General features: G+C 44.7%; 2 protein-coding genes across 2 annotated transcripts in view; one reads left to right on the top strand and one right to left on the bottom strand.

Moving 5' to 3' along the window:
- Positions 1-20,497, bottom strand: part of acads (acyl-CoA dehydrogenase short chain) — a 358,028-nt gene that overhangs the window by 47,815 nt on the left and 289,716 nt on the right. The gene's annotated exons all lie outside the window — the stretch shown is intronic.
- The window catches only part of LOC310959122 (DNA repair protein XRCC4-like), a 28,590-nt gene continuing 14,668 nt past the window's right edge, over positions 6,576-20,497 (top strand). Inside the window, exons 1-6 of the mRNA XM_083930362.1 lie at positions 6,576-6,623; positions 12,025-12,168; positions 12,534-12,727; positions 18,019-18,185; positions 18,898-19,029; positions 19,374-19,477. Coding sequence (XP_083786488.1) covers positions 12,027-12,168; positions 12,534-12,727; positions 18,019-18,185; positions 18,898-19,029; positions 19,374-19,477 — 739 coding nt within the window. The 5' untranslated portion in view covers positions 6,576-6,623; positions 12,025-12,026. The remainder of the gene's footprint in view (positions 6,624-12,024; positions 12,169-12,533; positions 12,728-18,018; positions 18,186-18,897; positions 19,030-19,373; positions 19,478-20,497) is intronic.

Below are 20,497 nucleotides of genomic sequence, written 5' to 3'. Positions count from 1 at the left end.
GAGTCTCCTCCTGCTGGACATTAGAGAGAATGCAGCTTTAAGTGGAGTCTCCTCCTGCTGGACATTAGAGAGAATGCAGCTTTAAGTGGAGTCTCCTCCTGCTGGACATTAGAGAGAATGCAGCTTTAAGTGGAGTCTCCTCCTGCTGGACATTAGAGAGAATGCAGCTTTAAGTGGAGTCTCCTCCTGCAGGACATTAGAGAGAATGCAGCTTTAAGTGGAGTCTCCTCCTGCTGGACATTAGAGAGAATGCAGCTTTAAGTGGAGTCTCCTCCTGCTGGACATTAGAGAGAATGCAGCTTTAAGTGGAGTCTCCTCCTGCTGGACATTAGAGAGAATGCAGCTTTAAGTGAACAGCAGATGTAAATGGTAAAACCCATCAGATGTTGAGCGGTCCAGCTTTAATCAGCCAATATAAAGAACATTTCCAGGAACCGTACAGACGCCACAGTGGGTTTGACCACGATCATGTTCGATTCCTGGACGGCAGAAGAAAAGAGCTTTGTTTCGCAGGAACGTGGAACAGAAGAGACGGACAGGAGGAGGAGGGCGACCTCATCGCACAGAGCTCTGGGTGGGTTCAGCACCAGCACCGCAAACACCACCAGGACGTGCACGGATGTTTGTCCAGACGACTGAGGGGACAGGAAGGACGCGTCCACCACCCACTGGGCCTCCGGTTCAATACGGACACACGCAAGATACAGAAGAGTTCATCCATGACAAGACGGTTAAGTTTAGACGACTAAAGGAGACCGTTAAGTTTAGTCACTAAAGGAGACGGTTAAGTTGAGACAGTAAAGGTGACGGTTAAGTTTAGTCACTAAAGGAGACGGTTAAGTTTAGTCTCTAAAGGAGACGGTTAAGTTTAGTCACTAAAGGAGACGGTTAAGTTTAGTCTCTAAAGGAGACGGTTAAGTTTAGTCTCTAAAGGAGACGGTTAAGTTTAGTCACTAAAGGAGACGGTTAAGTTTAGACACTAAAGGAGACGGTTAAGTTTAGACGACTAAAGGAGACGGTTAAGTTTAGTCACTAAAGGAGACGGTTAAGTTTAGACACTAAAGGAGACGGTTAAGTTAAGTCTCTAAAGGAGACGGTTAAGTTTAGACATTAAAGGAGACGGTTAAGTTTAGACATTAAAGGAGACGGTTAAGTTTAGTCACTAAAGGAGACGGTTAAGTTTAGTCTAAAGGTGACGGTTAAGTTTAGTCTAAAGGAGACGGTTAAGTTTTGACGACTAAAGGAGACGGTTAAGTTTAGTCACTAAAGGTGACGGTTAAGTTTAGTCTAATGGAGACGGTTAAGTTTAGACACTAAAGGAGACGGTTAAGTTTAGTCGACTAAATGTGACGGTTAAGTTTAGTCACTAAAGGAGACGGTTAAGTTTAGTCACTAAAGGAGACGGTTAAGTTTAGACACTAAAGGAGACGGTTAAGTTTAGTCACTAAAGGAGACGGTTAAGTTTAGTCACTAAAGGAGACGGTTAAGTTTAGACGACTAAAGGAGACGGTTAAGTTTAGTCTCTAAAGGAGACGGTTAAGTTTAGTCACTAAAGGAGACGGTTAAGTTTAGACACTAAAGGAGACGGTTAAGTTTAGTCTCTAAAGGAGACGGTTAAGTTTAGTCACTAAAGGAGACGGTTAAGTTTAGTCACTAAAGGAGACGGTTAAGTTTAGACACTAAAGGAGACGGTTAAGTTTAGACACTAAAGGAGACGGTTAAGTTTAGACACTTAAGGAGACGGTTAAGTTTAGACACTTAAGGAGACGGTTAAGTTTAGTCACTAAAGGAGACGGTTTAGTTTAGTCTCTAAAGGAGACGGTTAAGCTTAGTCTCTAAAGGAGACGGTTAAGTTTAGACACTAAAGGAGACGGTTAAGTTTAGACACTAAAGGAGACGGTTAAGTTTAGACACTAAAGGAGACGGTTAAGTTTAGACACTAAAGGAGACGGTTAAGTTTAGTCGACTAAAGGTGACGGTTAAGTTTAGTCACTAAAGGTGACGGTTAAGTTTAGACACTAAAGGAGACGGTTAAGTTTAGACACTAAAGGAGACGGTTAAGTTTAGACACTAAAGGAGACGGTTAAGTTTAGACACTTAAGGAGACGGTTAAGTTTAGACACTAAAGGAGACAGTTAAGTTTAGTCACTAAAGGAGACGGTTAAGTTTAGACACTAAAGGAGACGGTTAAGTTTAGACACTTAAGGAGACGGTTAAGTTTAGATGACTAAAGGAAATGGTTAAGTTTAGTCTCTAAAGGAGACGGTTAAGTTTAGACACTAAAGGAGACGGTTAAGTTTAGTCACTAAAGGAGACGGTTAAGTTTAGACACTAAAGGAGACGGTTAAGTTTAGACACTTAAGGAGACGGTTAAGTTTAGACACTTAAGGAGACGGTTAAGTTTAGTCACTAAAGGAGACGGTTTAGTTTAGTCTCTAAAGGAGACGGTTAAGCTTAGTCTCTAAAGGAGACGGTTAAGTTTAGACACTAAAGGAGACGGTTAAGTTTAGACACTTAAGGAGACGGTTAAGTTTAGTCTCTAAAGGAGACGGTTAAGCTTAGTCTCTAAAGGAGACGGTTAAGTTTAGACACTAAAGGAGACGGTTAAGTTTAGACACTAAAGGAGATGGTTAAGTTTAGACACTAAAGGAGACGGTTAAGTTTAGACACTTAAGGAGACGGTTAAGTTTAGACACTAAAGGAGACAGTTAAGTTTAGTCACTAAAGGAGACGGTTAAGTTTAGACACTAAAGGAGACGGTTAAGTTTAGACACTTAAGGAGACGGTTAAGTTTAGATGACTAAAGGAAATGGTTAAGTTTAGTCTCTAAAGGAGACGGTTAAGTTTAGACACTAAAGGAGACGGTTAAGTTTAGTCACTAAAGGAGACGGTTAAGTTTAGACACTAAAGGAGACGGTTAAGTTTAGACACTTAAGGAGACGGTTAAGTTTAGATGACTAAAGGAAATGGTTAAGTTTAGTCTCTAAAGGAGACGGTTAAGTTTAGACACTAAAGGAGACGGTTAAGTTTAGACACTAAAGGAGACGGTTAAGTTTAGACACTTAAGGAGACGGTTAAGTTTAGACACTAAAGGAGACAGTTAAGTTTAGTCACTAAAGGAGACGGTTAAGTTTAGACACTAAAGGAGACGGTTAAGTTTAGACACTTAAGGAGACGGTTAAGTTTAGATGACTAAAGGAAATGGTTAAGTTTAGTCTCTAAAGGAGACGGTTAAGTTTAGTCACTAAAGGAGACGGTTAAGTTTAGTCTCTAAAGGAGACGGTTAAGTTTAGTCACTAAAGGAGACGGTTAAGTTAAGTCACTAAAGGAGACGGTTAAGTTTAGACCACTAAGTTGTGACGTTGTAATTCACAGTAAAAGTGTTTTAGTGTGTTCCTTTCAAAATAAAAGCCTGAGTCACTCATAGAAGATGATGTTTGCGTTCTCTGTAAACTAGGACACGCTCTCAGACGGACTCCCTGTGAGAAGTGAAAGAACTGCATGATGGGAAATACAGATAAACAGGAAGGGATTAGTGCGGGGTTCAACTGAACCATCTGAGCAAACACAACAACAGCAGAGCACGAGTTCAGGACGCGGCCTTTGTTTTGGTTGTTTTCTGGCTCAGAGGCAGGGGAGCAAAGTCTAGACCTGAACCCTGACCCTGCAGGACCTGGAGCTTCTTAGTTCACCCCTGTCCCTGATTCAAGATTCAAGAAGCTTTATTCATCATCTCATCTTCAGCCTCTGATCCTGGATCAGGTCTCGGGCGCAGCAGCTCCAGCAGGGACCCCAAACTTCCCTTTCCCGGGCCACATTAACCAGCTCTAACTGGGGGATCCTGAGGCGTTCCCAGGCCAGTGTGGAGATCTAATCTCTCCACCTGGTCCTGGGTCTTCCCCGAGGCCTCCTCCCAGCTGGACGTGCCTGGAACACCTCCCTAGGGAGGCGCCCAGGGTTCATCCTTACCAGATGATCCTGAACCACCTCAACTGGCTCCTTTCAACGCAAAGGAGCAGCGGCTCTACTCCGAGTTCCTCACGGATGCTGAACTTCTCCCCCTCTCTCTAAGGGAGACTCCAGACCCCCTCCTGAGGAAACACATTTCACACGCTTGGACCTGGACCTGGTTCTTTGGGTCCTGACCTGGACCTGGTTCTTTGGGTCCTGACCTGGACCTGGTTCTTTGGGTCCTGACCTGGACCTGGTTCTTTGGGTCCTGACCTGGACCTGGTTCTTTGGGTCCTGACCTGGACCTGGTTCTTTGGGTCCTGACCCAGCTTTCAGGACCACAGGTGAGGGTAGGAACCAGGACTGAGGGTAGATCCAGAGCTTTGTCTTCCTCAGCTCTCTTTTCATCACAACGGTGCGGTAGAGCGACTGCAGCTCCGCCCCCGCTGCTCCGATTCTCCGGCCAAACTCACGCTCCATCGTCCCCTCACTCGTGAACCAGATCCCGAGGTACTTGAAGTCCTTCACTTGGGGTCAGGACTCATTCCCTAAAGCATAAAACATGCGGACGCAGAGATTCAGGATCCAGGCCGAGTGGACGGGAACTTCTTAAGAAGGATGGAGACGTGCGGACGAACCCAACGTGCACCGCGTCACCCCTGACGGACAGCTGGCTGCGGTTGCTTCACTGTTATTGGACGATCATGGTGTTGGGGGAGGGGCTTAGAGAGCTTTAAACACTCTTTTTAACTCTGAGATTCTCTGAAACCTCTGATTTCCCACAGTCCCGACACGTGAGCCCACCTGGGAGAGCTGCACAGGTCACTCTACGTGAACCCAAGTCATGCATGCAGTACACACACACACACACACACACACACACACACACACACACACACACACACACACACACACACACATATGCACACACACACACACACACACACACACACACACACACACACACACACACACACACAAACATAACAAACATAATGTAAATCCCCATAGAAGAACAGCTGATGTGGGCCTCGGTGTGTGTATGTGTGTGCCTGTGTGTGTGCATATGTGTGTGTGCGTATGTGTGTGTGTGTGTGCGCGTGTGTGTGTGTGCGTGTGCACGAGCTGCCTCTTAAAGCAGCAATTATTGTTGGAGTGTGTGTGTTTGCAGAACTCAAATCACGGCTTCACACTAATCCCTTCATTTCCCTCTGCAACATGTGGAACACAGCCTGTTTCCTTAACCTGGAAACAACACACACACACACACACACACACACACACACACACACACACACACACACACACACACACACACACACACACACACACACACACACACACACACACACACACACACACACACACACACACACACACACACACAGTCAGTGATGACCTGGGGAAGTTTCCTGTCTTCTTCTGTTCCTTCACAGGTTTGGACCGGACGATAAACGTGTGTAAATGTTTGAAATGTGCAGAAAAATGCAGGAAATTCATGTTTTTAAAGTTGATTTTTGGAGCCAGAAAAACATAAATCTGTAAAAACATTTCACTCTGATATGTCAACAAATTAAATCTCTAATTATTCTGATATTTTTATTGAATCTTTTAAGTTTCTTTCTCAAAATATCAGAAATGTTTTCCTCAATTAATAAAGGACGGAAACTGGAGAAGAGCTCGGCTTCAACCCCACAGATATATGTATTATTACTGTTATTATTATTATTATTATTATACAATATTATATATTTATTATTGCACATCAGAAAAGGCTAAAGAAGTACATTTAAAAATACTGCATAATATATAAGAAACACCGAGTTAGGGGTTGATGATTTCTGCACTTTCTTTAAAATGAATCTGTTTTTTTATTATTGTGACAAAGTTCTGCAGAGATGTTAAATCTCATAACTCTGTCTCCTCTCTAAAGATCTGATCTGTTTCTATGTTAATTTTCTTAAACCGATGAACTTTCTTTTCCTAAACGCAAAATTCTTTTTTCACAAACAAACTTTTGCAAAAATCGTCTCTAAATTTGCTCCTTTCCTCCTGAACTTAATCTCTGATTTTGTTAAATATCAACAAAGTAAAATCTCACTGAGTCATTATGAAGATTATATTATTTATATAATATAATTTCCCCTGAAGCCTGTTTGAACTATCTATTTCTATTTTTACCATTTATTTATTTTAGTTAGTTTTATTTATTTAATTGTCTTTGTTTTTAGTTTTTATTTATTTATTTTAGTTAGTTTTATTTATTTAATTGTCTTTGTTTTTAGTTTTTATTTATTTATTTTAGTTAGTTTTATTTATTTAATTGTCTTTGTTTTTAGTTTTTATTTATTTATTTTAGTTAGTTTTATTTATTTAATTGTCTTTGTTTTTAGTTTTTATTTATTTATTTTAGTTAGTTTTATTTATTTAATTTGCCTGTTTTATGTTTTAATTTTTACTCTAATTTTTTATTTATTAATTAAGTAATTATGACACCAATGTGCTGTTTATTATATACCTTTATTAATTCTGTACATTTAAATTATTCAATAATAATAATAAAATAAAAGTCTTGTTGCTCGGCTGTGTCGCTTGGTGATGACGTAGCAGTAAGCGACCGCGGCGCAGCTGTTCAAACAGAAGAAAACAAACGAGTTCAGGAGAAACTACAGGTGAGAGCTGCTCTTCTTCTTCTTCTCCTTCTTCTTCTTCTTCTTCTTCTTCTTCTTCTCCTGCTTCTCCTTCTTCTTCTTCTTCTTCTTCTTCTTCTTCTTCTTCTTCTCCTTCTTCTTCTTCTTCTCCTTCTTCTTCTTCTTCTTCTCCTCCTTCTTCTTCTCCTTCTTCTTCTTCTTCTTCTCCTTCTTCTCCTTCTTCTTCTTCTTCTTCTCCTCCTTCTCCTTCTTCTTCTTCTTCTTCTCCTCCTTCTCCTTCTTCTCCTTCTTCTTCTTCTTCTTCTTCTTCTTCTTCTTCTTCTTCTTCTTCTTCTTTAGTCTCATTCATGTTCTAACTTCCGCCTCTGTGTGTACAAACGTGTGTGTGTGTGTGTGTGTGTGTTAGCAGCTAACGAGCTAATCCTTCATTCATTGTGACTGAGAGCAGTTTAAATCTCCTTCACTGCAGTAAAACAACTGAAACCACACAGGAGCAAACACTGCTGCAGCACAGGTGCGTCAAATACACTTAAAGTTAAAGTGTTAAACACACTTAAAGTATTTAAAGTTAAAGTGTTAAACACACTTAAAGTATTTAAAGTTAAAGTGTTAAACACACTTAAAGTATTTAAAGTTAAAGTGCTAAACACACTTAAAGTAATTAAAGTTAAAGTGTAAGGTGCACCTTTGTTTAGGTTTATGTCTGATTTTGTATCCATGCATTTAATGGGGAGGTGTCAGAGCGAGGGGGATGTCAATGGCTCAGCGCCCGAGCAGTTGGGGGTTTGGTGCCTTGCTCAACAGCACCTCAGCAGTGCCCAGGAGATGAACTGGCACCTCTCCAGCCACCAGTCCACGCTCCATACATGGTCCTCACATTCATGGTCATGCACTCGCCCATGCAGTGATAAAAGTCCCCCAAAGTCAGTCAGAGTTATCACAATGAATGTTAATTCAGCACGTTGTTGTTGGTGGAGTCTGGACAGACCGACACCTCCCTCTCAAGACAGAGAGACAGGCAGACACAGACAGACGATTAGAGACGTTCCTCTGCGGTCAGAGACGTTCCTCTGCGGTCAGAGACGTTCCTCTGCGGTTAGAGACGTTCCTCTGCGGTTAGAGAGGTTCCTCTGCGGTCAGAGAGGTTCCTCTGCGGTTAGAGACGTTCCTCTGCGGTCAGAGACGTTCCTCTGCGGTTAGAGACGTTCCTCTGCGGTCAGAGACGTTCCTCTGCGGTTAGAGACGTTCCTCTGCGGTCAGAGACGTTCCTCTGCGGTCAGAGACGTTCCTCTGCGGTTACAGACGTTCCTCTGCGGTCAGAGACGTTCCTCTGCGGTCAGAGACGTTCCTCTGCGGTTACAGACGTTCCTCTGCGGTCAGAGACGTTCTTCTGCGGTCAGAAAGGTTCTTCTGCGGTTAGAGAGGTTCCTCTGCGGTTAGAGAGGTTCCTCTGCGGTTAGAGAGGTTCCTCTGCGGTTAGAGAGGTTCCTCTGCGGTCAGAGAGGTTCCTCTGCGGTTAGAGAGGTTCCTCTGCGGTTAGAGAGGTTCCTCTGCGGTTAGAGAGGTTCCTCTGCGGTTAGAGACGTTTCTGTGCGGTTAGAGAGGTTCCTCTGCGGTCAGAGACGTTCCTCTGCGGTTACAGACGTTCCTCTGCGGTCAGAGAGGTTCCTCTGCGGTTAGAGACGTTTCTGTGCGGTTAGAGAGGTTCCTCTGCGGTCAGAGACGTTCCTCTGCGGTTAGAGAGGTTCCTCTGCGATCAGAGAAGTTCCTCTGCGGTTACAGACGTTCCTCTGCGGTCAGAGAGGTTCTTCTGCGGTCAGAAAGGTTCTTCTGCGGTTAGAGAGGTTCCTCTGCGGTTAGAGAGGTTCCTCTGTGGTTAGAGAGGTTCCTCTGTGGTTAGAGAGGTTCCTCTGCGGTTAGAGACGTTCCTCTGCGGTTAGAGAGGTTCCTCTGCAGTTAGAGAGGTTCTTCTGCGGTTAGAGACGTTCCTCTGCGGTCAGAGAGGTTCTTCTGCGGTCAGAGACGTTCTTCTGCGGTCAGAGACGTTCCTCTGCGGTCAGAGACGCTCCTCTACGGTCAGAGACGTTCCTCTGCGGTCAGAGACGTTCCTCTGCGGTGAGAGAGGTTCCTCATGCGGTCAGAGACGTTCCTCCTCGGTCAGAGAGGTTCTTCTGCGGTCAGAGACGTTCCTCTGCGGTCAGAGACGTTCCTCCGCGGTCAGAGAGGTTCCTCTGCGGTCAGAGACGTTCCTCTGCGGTCAGAGACGTTCCTCCGCGGTCAGAGACGTTCCTCCGCGGTCAGAGAGGTTCCTCTGCCGTCAGAGACGTTCCTCTGCGGTCAGAGAGGTTCCTCTGCCGTCAGAGACGTTCCTCTGCGGTCAGAGAGGTTCCTCTGCGGTCAGAGACGTTCCTCTGCGGTCAGAGAGGTTCCTCTGCGGTCAGAGAGGTTCCTCTGCGGTCAGAGACGTTCCTCTGCGGTTAGAGACGTTCCTCTGCGGTTAGAGACGTTCCTCTGCGGTTAGAGACGTTCCTCTGCGGTTAGAGACGTTCCTCTGCGGTTAGAGACGTTCCTCTGCGGTCAGAGAGGTTCCTCTGCGGTCAGAGAGGTTCCTCTGCGGTTAGAGACGTTCCTGTGCGGTTAAAGAGGTTCCTCTGCGGTTAGAGACGTTCCTCTGCGGTTAGAGACGTTCCTCTGCGGATAGAGACGTTCCTCTGCGGTTAGAGAGGTTCCTCTGCGGTCAGAGACGTTCCTCTGCGGTCAGAGAGGTTCCTCTGCGGTCAGAGAGGTTCCTCTGCGGTCAGAGAGGTTCCTCTGCGGTCAGAGACGTTCCTCTGTGGTCAGATAGGTTCCTCTGCGGTTAGAGAGGTTCCTCTGCGGTTAGAGACGTTCCTCTGCGGTTAGAGAGGTTCCTCTGCGGTCAGAGACGTTCCTCTGCGGTCAGAGACGTTCCTCTGCGGTTAGAGACGTTCCTCTGCGGTTAGAGACGTTCCTCTGCGGTCAGAGACGTTCCTCTGCGGTCAGAGAGGTTCCTCTGCGGTTAGAGACGTTCCTCTGCGGTTAGAGATCTTCCTCTGCGGTCAGAGACGTTCCTCTGCGGTCAGAGAGGTTCCTCTGCGGTCAGAGACGTTCCTCTGCGGTTAGAGACGTTCCTCTGCTGTTAGAGAGGTTCCTCTGCGGTTGGAGACGTTCCTCTGCGGTTAGAGATGTTCCTGTGCGGTTAGAGAGGTTCCTCTGCGGTCAGAGACGTTCCTCTGCGGTCAGAGACGTTCCTCTGCGGTCAGAGAGGTTCCTCTGCGGTCAGAGACGTTCCTCTGCGGTCAGAGACGTTCCTCTGCGGTCAGAGAGGTTCCTCTGGGGTTAGAGACGTTCCTCTGCGGTCAGAGACGTTCCTCTGCGGTAAGAGAGGTTCCTCCGCGGTCAGAGAGGTTCCTCCGCGGTCAGAGACGTTCCTCTGCGGTCAGAGAGGTTCCTCTGCGGTAAGAGAGGTTCCTCCGCGGTCAGAGACGTTCCTCTGCGGTCAGAGACGTTCCTCTGCGGTCAGAGACGTTCCTCTGCGGTCAGAGACGTCCCTCTGCGGTCAGAGACGTTCCTCTGCTGTTAGAGACGTTCCTCTGCGGTCAGAAACGTTCCTCTGCAGTCAGAGACGTTCCTCTGCGGTTAGTGAGGTCCATGTGCGTGTGCGTGTGTTCGGGGGGGCAGCAGGTGTTGTGAGGATGCAGGTAAAGCTGTGGCCGGTCGTTAGCATCACTGAGTGTCTCTGTACTTACCTCTAATGAGAGGCTCCGCATTAGTGCATTACAGTGCTCACACCGCGCTGATGACACGGGCAACACGCTGCACTAATCTCTCTCACTTTGGTCGTAACACGAGCAAACGGCCTCTAACAAAATATACTTCAGAAGAGTTTCATCATCCAGAGGGGAACAGTTGTGCATCAATGAGCAAAAATGTGCAAAAACTGAATGTACATGTGTGTTTGGTTGCTGTGATTGGTCGTAGGTCACGCTTGGTTGCTATTTTTAGTCATTTTGCACCTTTTTGTGGTGGTTTTGCATCTATTTTTAGTCATTTTGCATCTTTTTGTGGTGGTTTTGCATCTATTTTTACTCATTTTGCATCTTTTTGTGCTGGTTTTCCATCTATTTTTATACCCACCTCTCCCAAACGGGCCGTGGACGGCAAGCGTGCCGCTCCTAGACGTGGTACGGTTGCACTCACACTGGTCAAAGGAACCAGACTTTAGCCGTGAGACGTGCTGGGGCACGGTACGGAGGCACAGTGGGAGTGCGCCCTTAGTTTGGCGTCCTGAACCGTCTGTCTGAAGGAGTCAGCTGGGCTCCAGAATGAAGCTGCTGTGGTGGTACGTGTGCAGCAACATGTGCAGGAGGCCGAGCTCTCGTCTCACAGAGAACAGAAGAGGGGCCGAGGGTCCGAAGGGAACAGGTCTGTAAACCATCAGAGACCCCGTGAGGCTCGGCCCCACCGGAGAAAACACACAAGGCCGGCCTGTTGTGGAGCAGCGCGTGGGAAACACAAGATCATTCTCTACTTCATCATCATCATCATATTTTCAGAGCTGACCTCCCCTGAACAAGAATCCTCCAATCACAGCGGAGCGACAGTGAAGTGTGCCTGGTTTGCATTTGTTTCAGTGGCGTTCATGGAGACACGCTGACGTTAGTGTGGCCGGCTAACTCCGGCCGGTCCCTGGATCAGGGGAAGTCTGGGGTCATTAGAGGCTTTTCCTTCTGTCAGTGGCTGCAGGTGAGGGTGGGGGGTGGGTGGGTCTAAAGTGTTGCCGGGCTGCGACACCAGCCGGGACGGTGATGTGAGAAGAGCTGGAGTGACTCACCTGCAGCAGTCATGACGTCTGCTCACACACTCACTGTGTTCTTTACTGTTTGGGGTTCAATCTGAAACCAAACACAGAAGAACGACATCGATGTGATGCAGATGAAACTTCCAGGAGCAAACTTTTATCCCTGTCTTCACACCAGCTCTGCTCCCTGAAGGCCTCTGGACTTTTTAAAGGGACAGTTCAGGTGTTTTGAAGTGTATTTTGAGTCATTTTGCATCTTTTTGTGGTGGTTTTGCATCTATTTTTAGTCATTTTGCATCTTTTTGTGCTGGTTTTGCATCTATTTTTAGTCATTTTGCATCTTTTTGTGGTGGTTTTGCATCTATTTTTAGTCATTTTGCATCTTTTTGTGCTGGTTTTGCATCTTTTTGTGGTGGTTTGCATCACATTGACAGTGAATGTGAAGCAGGAAATGATGCTGGTGCTGGACACTCGTTATAAATCCTCGTCTCGTCTCGTTCTCCCCCACTTCCTGTCACCTTCAGCCGACCTCTCTCATAAATGCATCATCATCATAATGAAACAAACTAACGGGTAACGTATGTGTGTGTCTTCTGTCTGCAGGGATGCACGTGTTGGTTCGTGAGGTCTGCGTCTCCTCGGAGCCCGGCTCCTCCTACTTCCTGCGGGTGGACTGGAGGGGGCGGGGCTTAGCTTCAGGCTTCCAGTTGCTGCTGACTGACGGACAGGACGCCTGGAGAGGAGACGGTAAACACCTGTAACAACCTTCACCCAGCACGACCTCACCACACCTGAGCTGACAGAGTTATGCTCACCTGATGGACCACACACACACACCTGACACACACACACACACACACACACACACACCTGCGTCGTTGACCCTTTCAGGCGCTCAGACAGCTTCACTCACTGGAAGATTTATTAGCTTCACCTCCAACAGTCGAATCTTTCCATTCTCATCACTGCTGTTCTCCTTCTCCTCCTCCTCCTCCTTCTCCTTCTTCTTCTTCTTCTTCTTCTCCTCCTCCTTCTTCTCCCCCTCCTTCTCCTCCTCTTCCTCCTCATCCTCCTCCTTCTCCTCCTCCCCTCCTCCTCCTCCTCCTCCACAGTGAGCGAGGCAGCGGTGCGCGATGAGGCGGAGGAGCTGGAGATGCCGACGGAGCGCTACGTCCAGGACCTCCAGCAGGCGCTGACGGAGGCCGACGGCTCCGCGGTGGCGTACAGCTTCACCCTGACGCCGTCTCCCCCGGAGCGCGGCGCCGCGGTCACGCTGGTGTACGAGAAGGTTCAGAAGGACATCTCTGTGAGTGTGAACCCTCTGTGTGAGGTCCCTGCAGAGCAGAGTCACCGGGTGAACCCTGCGTCTGCAGCGTTATCAGTGAAGCATGGATGTTGACTTTAGAGTTAGTGATGTTCTCATGACGTCGGCTCCAGACGGAGGCTGAGTGTGTGTTTTATCTGCTGAGGTGATGGATGGAGTGTGAGCCGCAGCGTGTTGTTACAGACACACACACACCAGAACTTAAAGGAACTGAGAGGATAGGATAAAAACACTGAGGCCTCTTCTGTGCATCTTTTTGTGGTGGTTTTGCATCTATTTTTAGTCATTTTGCATCTTTTTGTGGTGGTTTTGCATTTATTTTTAGTCATTTTGCATCTTTTTGTGCTGGTTTTGCATCTATTTTTAGTCATTTTGCATCTTTTTGTGCTGGTTTTGCATCTATTTTTAGTCATTTTGCATCTTTTTGTGTTGGTTTTGCATCTATTTTTAGTCATTTTGCATCTATTTTAGTCATTTTGCATCTTTTTGTGGTGGTTTTGCATCTATTTTTAGTCATTTTGCATCTTTTTGTGCTGGTTTTGCATCTATTTTTAGTCATTTTGCATCTTTTTGTGGTGGTTTTGCATCTTTTTTTAGTCATTTTGCATCTTTTTGTGGTGGTTTTGCATCTATTTTTAGTCATTTTGCATCTTTTTGTGGTGGTTTTGCATCTTTTTTTAGTCATTTTGCATCTTTTTGTGCTGGTTTTGCATCTATTTTTAGTCATTTTGCATCTTTTTGTGGTGGTTTTGCATCTATTTTTAGTCATTTTGCATCTTTTTGTGGTGGTTTTGCATCTATTTTTAGTCATTTTGCATCTTTTTGTGGTGGTTTTGCATTTATTTTTAGTCATTTTGCATCTTTTTGTGCTGGTTTTGCATCTATTTTTAGTCATTTTGCATCTTTTTGTGCTGGTTTTGCATCTATTTTTAGTCATTTTGCATCTTTTTGTGTTGGTTTTGCATCTATTTTTAGTCATTTTGCATCTATTTTAGTCATTTTGCATCTTTTTGTGGTGGTTTTGCATCTATTTTTAGTCATTTTGCATCTTTTTGTGCTGGTTTTGCATCTATTTTTAGTCATTTTGCATCTTTTTGTGGTGGTTTTGCATCTTTTTTTAGTCATTTTGCATCTTTTTGTGGTGGTTTTGCATCTATTTTTAGTCATTTTGCATCTTTTTGTGGTGGTTTTGCATCTTTTTTTAGTCATTTTGCATCTTTTTGTGCTGGTTTTGCATCTATTTTTAGTCATTTTGCATCTTTTTGTGGTGGTTTTGCATCTATTTTTAGTCATTTTGCATCTTTTTGTGGTGGTTTTGCATCTATTTTTAGTCATTTTGCATCTTTTTGTGGTGGTTTTGCATCTGTTTTTAGTCATTTTGCATCTTTTTGTGGTGGTTTAGCATCTATTTTTAGTCATTTTGCATCTTTTTGTGCTGGTTTTGCATCTATTTTTAGTCATTTTGCATCTTTTTGTGGTGGTTTTGCATCTATTTTTAGTCATTTTGCATCTTTTTGTGGTGGTTTTACATCTATTTTTAGTCATTTTGCATCTTTTTGTGCTGGTTTTGCATCTATTTTTAGTCATTTTGCATCTTTTGTGGTGGTTTTGCATCTATTTTTAGTCATTTTGCATCTTTTTGTGGTGGTTTTGCATCTATTTTTAGTCATTTTGAATCTTTTTGTGCTGGTTTTGCATCTATTTTTAGTCATTTTGCATCTTTTTGTGCTGGTTTTGCATCTATTTTTAGTCATTTTGCATCTTTTGTGGTGGTTTTGCATCTATTTTTAGTAATTTTGCATCTTTTTGTGCTGGTTTTGCATCTTTTTTTAGTCATTTTGCATCTTTTCGTGGCAGTTTTTGGTAATTTTGCATCTTTTTGTGCTGGTTTTGCATCTATTTTTAGTCATTTTGCATCTTTTTGTGGTGATTTTGCATCTATTTTTAGTCATTTTGCATTTTTTTGTGCTGGTTTTGCATCTATTTTTAGTCATTTTGCATCTTTTTGTGTTCTTTGTCATCAGTTTTTGTCTCTATGTGATCCTTTTGTGTCTATTTTCAGTTCTTTAGTATCTTATAGTCCAGTTTTTGTCTCTTTGTGCTCATTTCTGCTCCCCGGCCTCACGGATAAGCTACGTCAGATAAGAGGCAGAGGAGTGACTTTGACCTCTGACCTCTGTGACCTTCAGCTCCCTAAATAAGTGGAGAAACAGCCGTGAGATAAAACCATAGAAAGGTGACGATAGACACAACACACACACCATTAAACCTCACCTCACCGCTCTCACTTCACACTGGAACTGTTGATTATTAAGTTTCTATGGCTGCGCCGAGGGGAACACACTCCTCATGTTTACGTCTCATTTCATCTTCTCTCTCTCTCTCCCTCTCTTATTTTAAGTGTCTCATGTTTGCCAGCTCTTACTTCACCTCCTCTTAGAAACTTAAGACGCTGCTGCAACATGGAAACACCTCTCCTCCTCCTCCTGGCAGACGCGTGCAGCTGCTGCCTCGTCTGATTCACTGGTCCGAGTTGATGTTGTTGACCGGCGGGACACGGTTGGCTCCGCCGTGTTGATGTGGGCAAAGGGTTTCCCCTGTCGCCATGGAGACGCTGCTGTTTCAAAAGCTGCGTCTGACTCACTGATTCACATTAATTAAGAGCGTTTTTATTTGGGGAGAAACCTCTGAGGGCAGCTCCACCTTTTCCAGCTCTACTGCCGCAGACGGTGCGAAGAGAAATGTTAAAGTCTTTAATGAACCTGCAGAGTGAACGCACAACACGTGTCCTCTGAACTCAGAACAACAAACTACAGAGAAGTCACGTTTTCAGGAGCTTGTTGCAGTTTATCACAACATGTTTTAAAATAGACGCAAATCCAGCGACGAAAGATGCTGAATCTCGTCTCAGCTGAGGGGTTTCAATCTACTGAAGTCACATTTAACAACAGGAAACATCCGTAACACACACACACACACACACACACACACACACACACACACACACAGGTATGCCAGGTAACACCTGTCCGTGTGTGAGCGGCTCTTTCTTTAACAGGAGCTGCGATTACAGGGGAACGAGCCGGCATCAGACCGGGCCTCTCATTATGACTCATAACGTTATGACAGATGAATTAGTGTGTGTGCGTGTGTGTGTGTGCGTGTTTGCGTGTGTGTGTGTGTGTTAAGTTGAGCAAGAGAAACACTCTGATGACGCATCCCAGCACACTTATAAGCATGGATTCGTTTCCTGTTTTACTGAAACACACGCTCACAGATTTCCACTCTGTCATCATCACCACGGCAACAAGGTGATGTGTCTCCGTCACTGACCCCTGATCAGGGAACAGTCACACGGTTGCTTAAGTTTTCTCTTTGTTTCATGAAATCTCCTGAGAACAGCCGGAGCGTTCGTCTCACGTTATTAAAGTTCATGTTTTATCTGAGTTACTGAAAAGAAAGTTACCAAAATGATGCGTTTTCAGTTGTTTGTTGCAACATATTTGATCCAACTTATGAGAAACAAAACCATGCATATGTCAATTTCTACAATTAGATGCAAAACCAGCACAAAAAGATGCAAAATGACTAAAAATAGATGCAAAACCACCACAAAAAGATGCAAAATGACTAAAAATAGATGCAAAACCACCACAAAAAGATGCAAAATGACTAATAATAGATGCAAAACCACCACAAAAAGATGCAAAATGACTGAAAATAGATGCAAAACCACCACAAAAAGATGCAAAATGACTAATAATAGATGTTAAACCACCACAAAAAGATGTAAAATGACTGAAAATAGATGCAAAACCACCACAAAAAGATGCAAAATGACTGAAAATAGATGCAAAACCACCACAAAAAGATGCAAAATGACTAATAATAGATGCAAAACCACCACAAAAAGATGCAAAATGACTGAAAATAGATGCAAAACCACCACAAAAAGATGCAAAATGACTAATAATAGATGTTAAACCACCACAAAAAGATGTAAAATGACTGAAAATAGATGCAAAACCACCACAAAAAGATGCAAAATGACTAATAATAGATGCAAAACCACCACAAAAAGATGCAAAATGACTGAAAATAGATGCAAAACCACCACAAAAAGATGCAAAATGACTAATAATAGATGTTAAACCACCACAAAAAGATGTAAAATGACTGAAAATAGATGCAAAACCACCACAAAAAGATGCAAAATGACTGAAAATAGATGCAAAACCACCACAAAAAGATGCAAAATGACTAATAATAGATGCAAAACCACCACAAAAAGATGCAAAATGACTGAAAATAGATGCAAAACCACCACAAAAAGATGCAAAATGACTAATAATAGATGTTAAACCACCACAAAAAGATGTAAAATGACTGAAAATAGATGCAAAACCACCACAAAAAGATGCAAAATGACTAATAATAGATGCAAAACCACCACAAAAAGATGCAAAATGACTGAAAATAGATGCAAAACCACCACAAAAAGATACAAAATGACTAATAATAGATGCAAAACCACCACAAAAAGATGTAAAATGACTGAAAATAGATGCAAAACCACCACAAAAAGATGCAAAATGACTAATAGATGCAAAACCACCACAAAAAGATGCAAAATGACTGAAAATAGATGCAAAACCACCACAAAAAAGATGCAAAATGACTAATAATAGATGCAAAACCACCACAAAAAGATGCAAAATGACTAAATAAAGATGCAAAACCACCGCAAAAAGATGCAAAACCACCACAAAAAGATGCAAAATGACTAAAAATAGATGCAAAACCAGCACAAAAAGATGCAAAATGACTAAAAAAAGATGCAAAACCACCACAAAAAGATGCAAAATGACTAAAAATAGATGCAAAACCACCGCAAAAAGATGCAAAACCACCACAAAAAGATGCAAAATGACTAAAAATAGATGCAAAACCAGCACAAAAAGATGCAAAATGACTAAAAAAAGATGCAAAACCAGCACAAAAAGATGCAAAATGACTAAAAATAGATGCAAAACCAGCACAAAAAGATGCCAAATGACTAAAAATAGATGCAAAATCACTAAAAACACTCATAAAAACGAGGGTAAACTGATTTTAATGTCCGTTCCAACAGATTTGGACATTTGCGTTCCCTCAGGTGTGCAGTGCATGTGTGAAAGAGGCTTGAGTGACTGTGCTGAGGGATGAAGGGAGTGAAAAGAGAGCAGGACACAACCAGCCGGTCCCCTCTGACGTGTTGTGTTCCCTGGTTCCAGTTCAGGCTGGGCTCAGCGCGGCTGCAGGCCGTCACGCAGCCGCAGGAGGCGGTGCGAGCGTTACTGATCCACAGTCTGCAGAGGGGGAACACGCTGGAGCAGCACAACCACGACCTGGAGCAGGAGAACCAGAGACTGAGAGGAGAACAGCAACGCATCACCGCAGAGTAAGGGCACGACTCAGGGCGCACTCCCACTGTGCCTCCGTACCGTGCCCGAGCACGTCTCACGGCTAAAGTCTGGTTCCTTTGACCAGTGTGAGTGCAACCGTACCACGTCTAGGAGCGGCACGCTTGCCGTCCACGGCCCGGTTGGGAGAGGTGGGCTTTAGTAAAGCACGTTTGCACGTGTACGAGCACGAGCGTGCGCACGTGTACGAGCACGAGGCCTACGGCGGTTCTGAGGTCATTTCCTGTGCGCCTGTTGGGACGTAGAAAAAAGAAGGAGGGACCATGCGCGGACATTTCAAACAATGGCGGTGAAAGGTTCACGTTGGTGTGATGCGGAGGTGGAGTGTTTACTGCAGATTTGGTCGATGAAAAGATTCAAAAACAGTCGACAAGACGCACAAAAACTCCGAGGTCTACGGAAAGATCTGGAAACAAAGCCACGCATCGCCATGACGTCATCAATGCGTGTGACGTGTTACGGCGTGATGACGTATAGGCAGCAAGAAGCATTCTCCGAGGCCCAGGTAGTGTGAGTACAAACGGGCCTGGAGGGGGGGACAAGGACCCTAAAGCATGGGGCACGGGACGGAGGCACAGTGGGAGGACGCCCTGAACCAGTTACAGTCGTTCCCCGGCTGCAGAGATGCAGAGAGTCGATGACGCGTGTTCTGAACATTACAGCGTGTAAACGTCCTCGTGTGTGTTGCAGGTTGAAGCGCTACGCCGGCGGTAAAGACGCCCTGGAGGCGGAGCTGTACTCTCGCTTCGTTCTGGTCCTGAACGAGAAGAAAGCCAAGATCCGGAGTCTGCAGGAGGCCGTGACGCAGCTGCAGGACTCCAGGTGAGTTTGTGTGGAAGTCAATGAGAAAACTTCAGACGCGTCTCTGAGTCTCTTTTATTTATGTGTTTATTCGTTTATATACTTTAGCATTTCGTCTTTAGCCTTTAGTTAAAACCACGCAGGCTTCGGCTTTCATTGCATTTTACTTTCACATCATTTTGAAAACTTTAGTTTCCAAGAAATTAAAAGTTTCTTTTTCACACGTCGTTGAGCAACTTTGTCGTTGAGCAACTTTGTCGTTGCTCCACACGTGGAGACGCCCGTTTCCTCTGATTCATCTCTGCTCGTGAAAGTCGTGTGATCTTCGATTTGTCTCTCTGACGTGGTTTTGCTCTGTGTCGCAGTTCAGAGGGACAGAAGAAGAAGAAGGATGAAGAGGAGGAGGAGGAGGAGGAAGAGTACGGAGGGAGCACAGACGAGGAGCACGGCGACCTGCAGACGACCCACGGTGAGACACGGACGCTCCGCAGCGTCTCTCCTCCTGCAACACTTTCACATGACTCAGCAACGTTTTCACTCAATTTACATAAAAATATTCAATTCAGTTTTATTTAAAGTGTCAAATCATAACAAAAGTTAACTCAGGACACTTTACAGAGCAGGTAAAGACCACACTCTGTGACTTAATTATGATTTAAAGAGACCCAACAATTCCCCCGTAGAGTACGGTGGCAACGCAAACCTTCACTATAACAGACAGGAACGTCAGACAGACCCAGCTCTGTGGAGGACGCACATCTGTCTGCACCGGAGAGAGGGAGAGAAGGAGAGAGAGAGAGAAAAGACGGACAGATGGACAGAGAGAGACATAGACAAAGACGGACAGATGGACAGAGAGAGAGAGAGAGAGAAAAGACGGACAGATGGACAGAGAGAGAGAAAGACAAAGATGGACAGATGGACAGAGAGAGACAAAGACAAAGATGGACAGATGGACAGAGAGAGACAGAGACAAAGGTGGACAGAGAGAGACGAAGACCAGACGGACAGAGAGAGACAAAGACAAAGACGGACAGATGGACAGAGAGAGACAGAGACAAAGATGGACAGAGAGACACAGAGACAAAGGTGGACAGAGAGAGACGAAGACCAGATGGACAGAGAGAGACAGAGAGAGACAAAGATGGACAGAGAGAGACAGAGACAAAGACGGACAGATGGACAGAGAGAGACAGACAAAGACCAGATGGACAGAGAGAGACAGAGACAAAGACGGACAGAGAGAGACAGAGACAAAGACGGACAGATGGACAGAGAGAGACAAAGACAAAGACGGACAGATGGACAGAGAGAGACAAAGACCAGATGGACAGAGAGAGACAAAGACCAGATGGACAGAGAGAGACAAAGACCAGATGGACAGAGACAAAGACGGACAGATGAACAGAGAGAGACAAAGACCAGATGGACAGAGAGAGACAGAGACAAAGACGGACAGATGGACAGAGAGAGACAGAGAGAGACAAAG

Source organism: Echiichthys vipera (genome assembly GCF_963691815.1).
Source record: "Echiichthys vipera genome assembly, chromosome: 16".
Taxonomy (NCBI): Eukaryota; Metazoa; Chordata; class Actinopteri; order Perciformes; family Trachinidae; genus Echiichthys; species Echiichthys vipera.
This window is presented reverse-complemented; position numbering and strand designations above follow the sequence as displayed.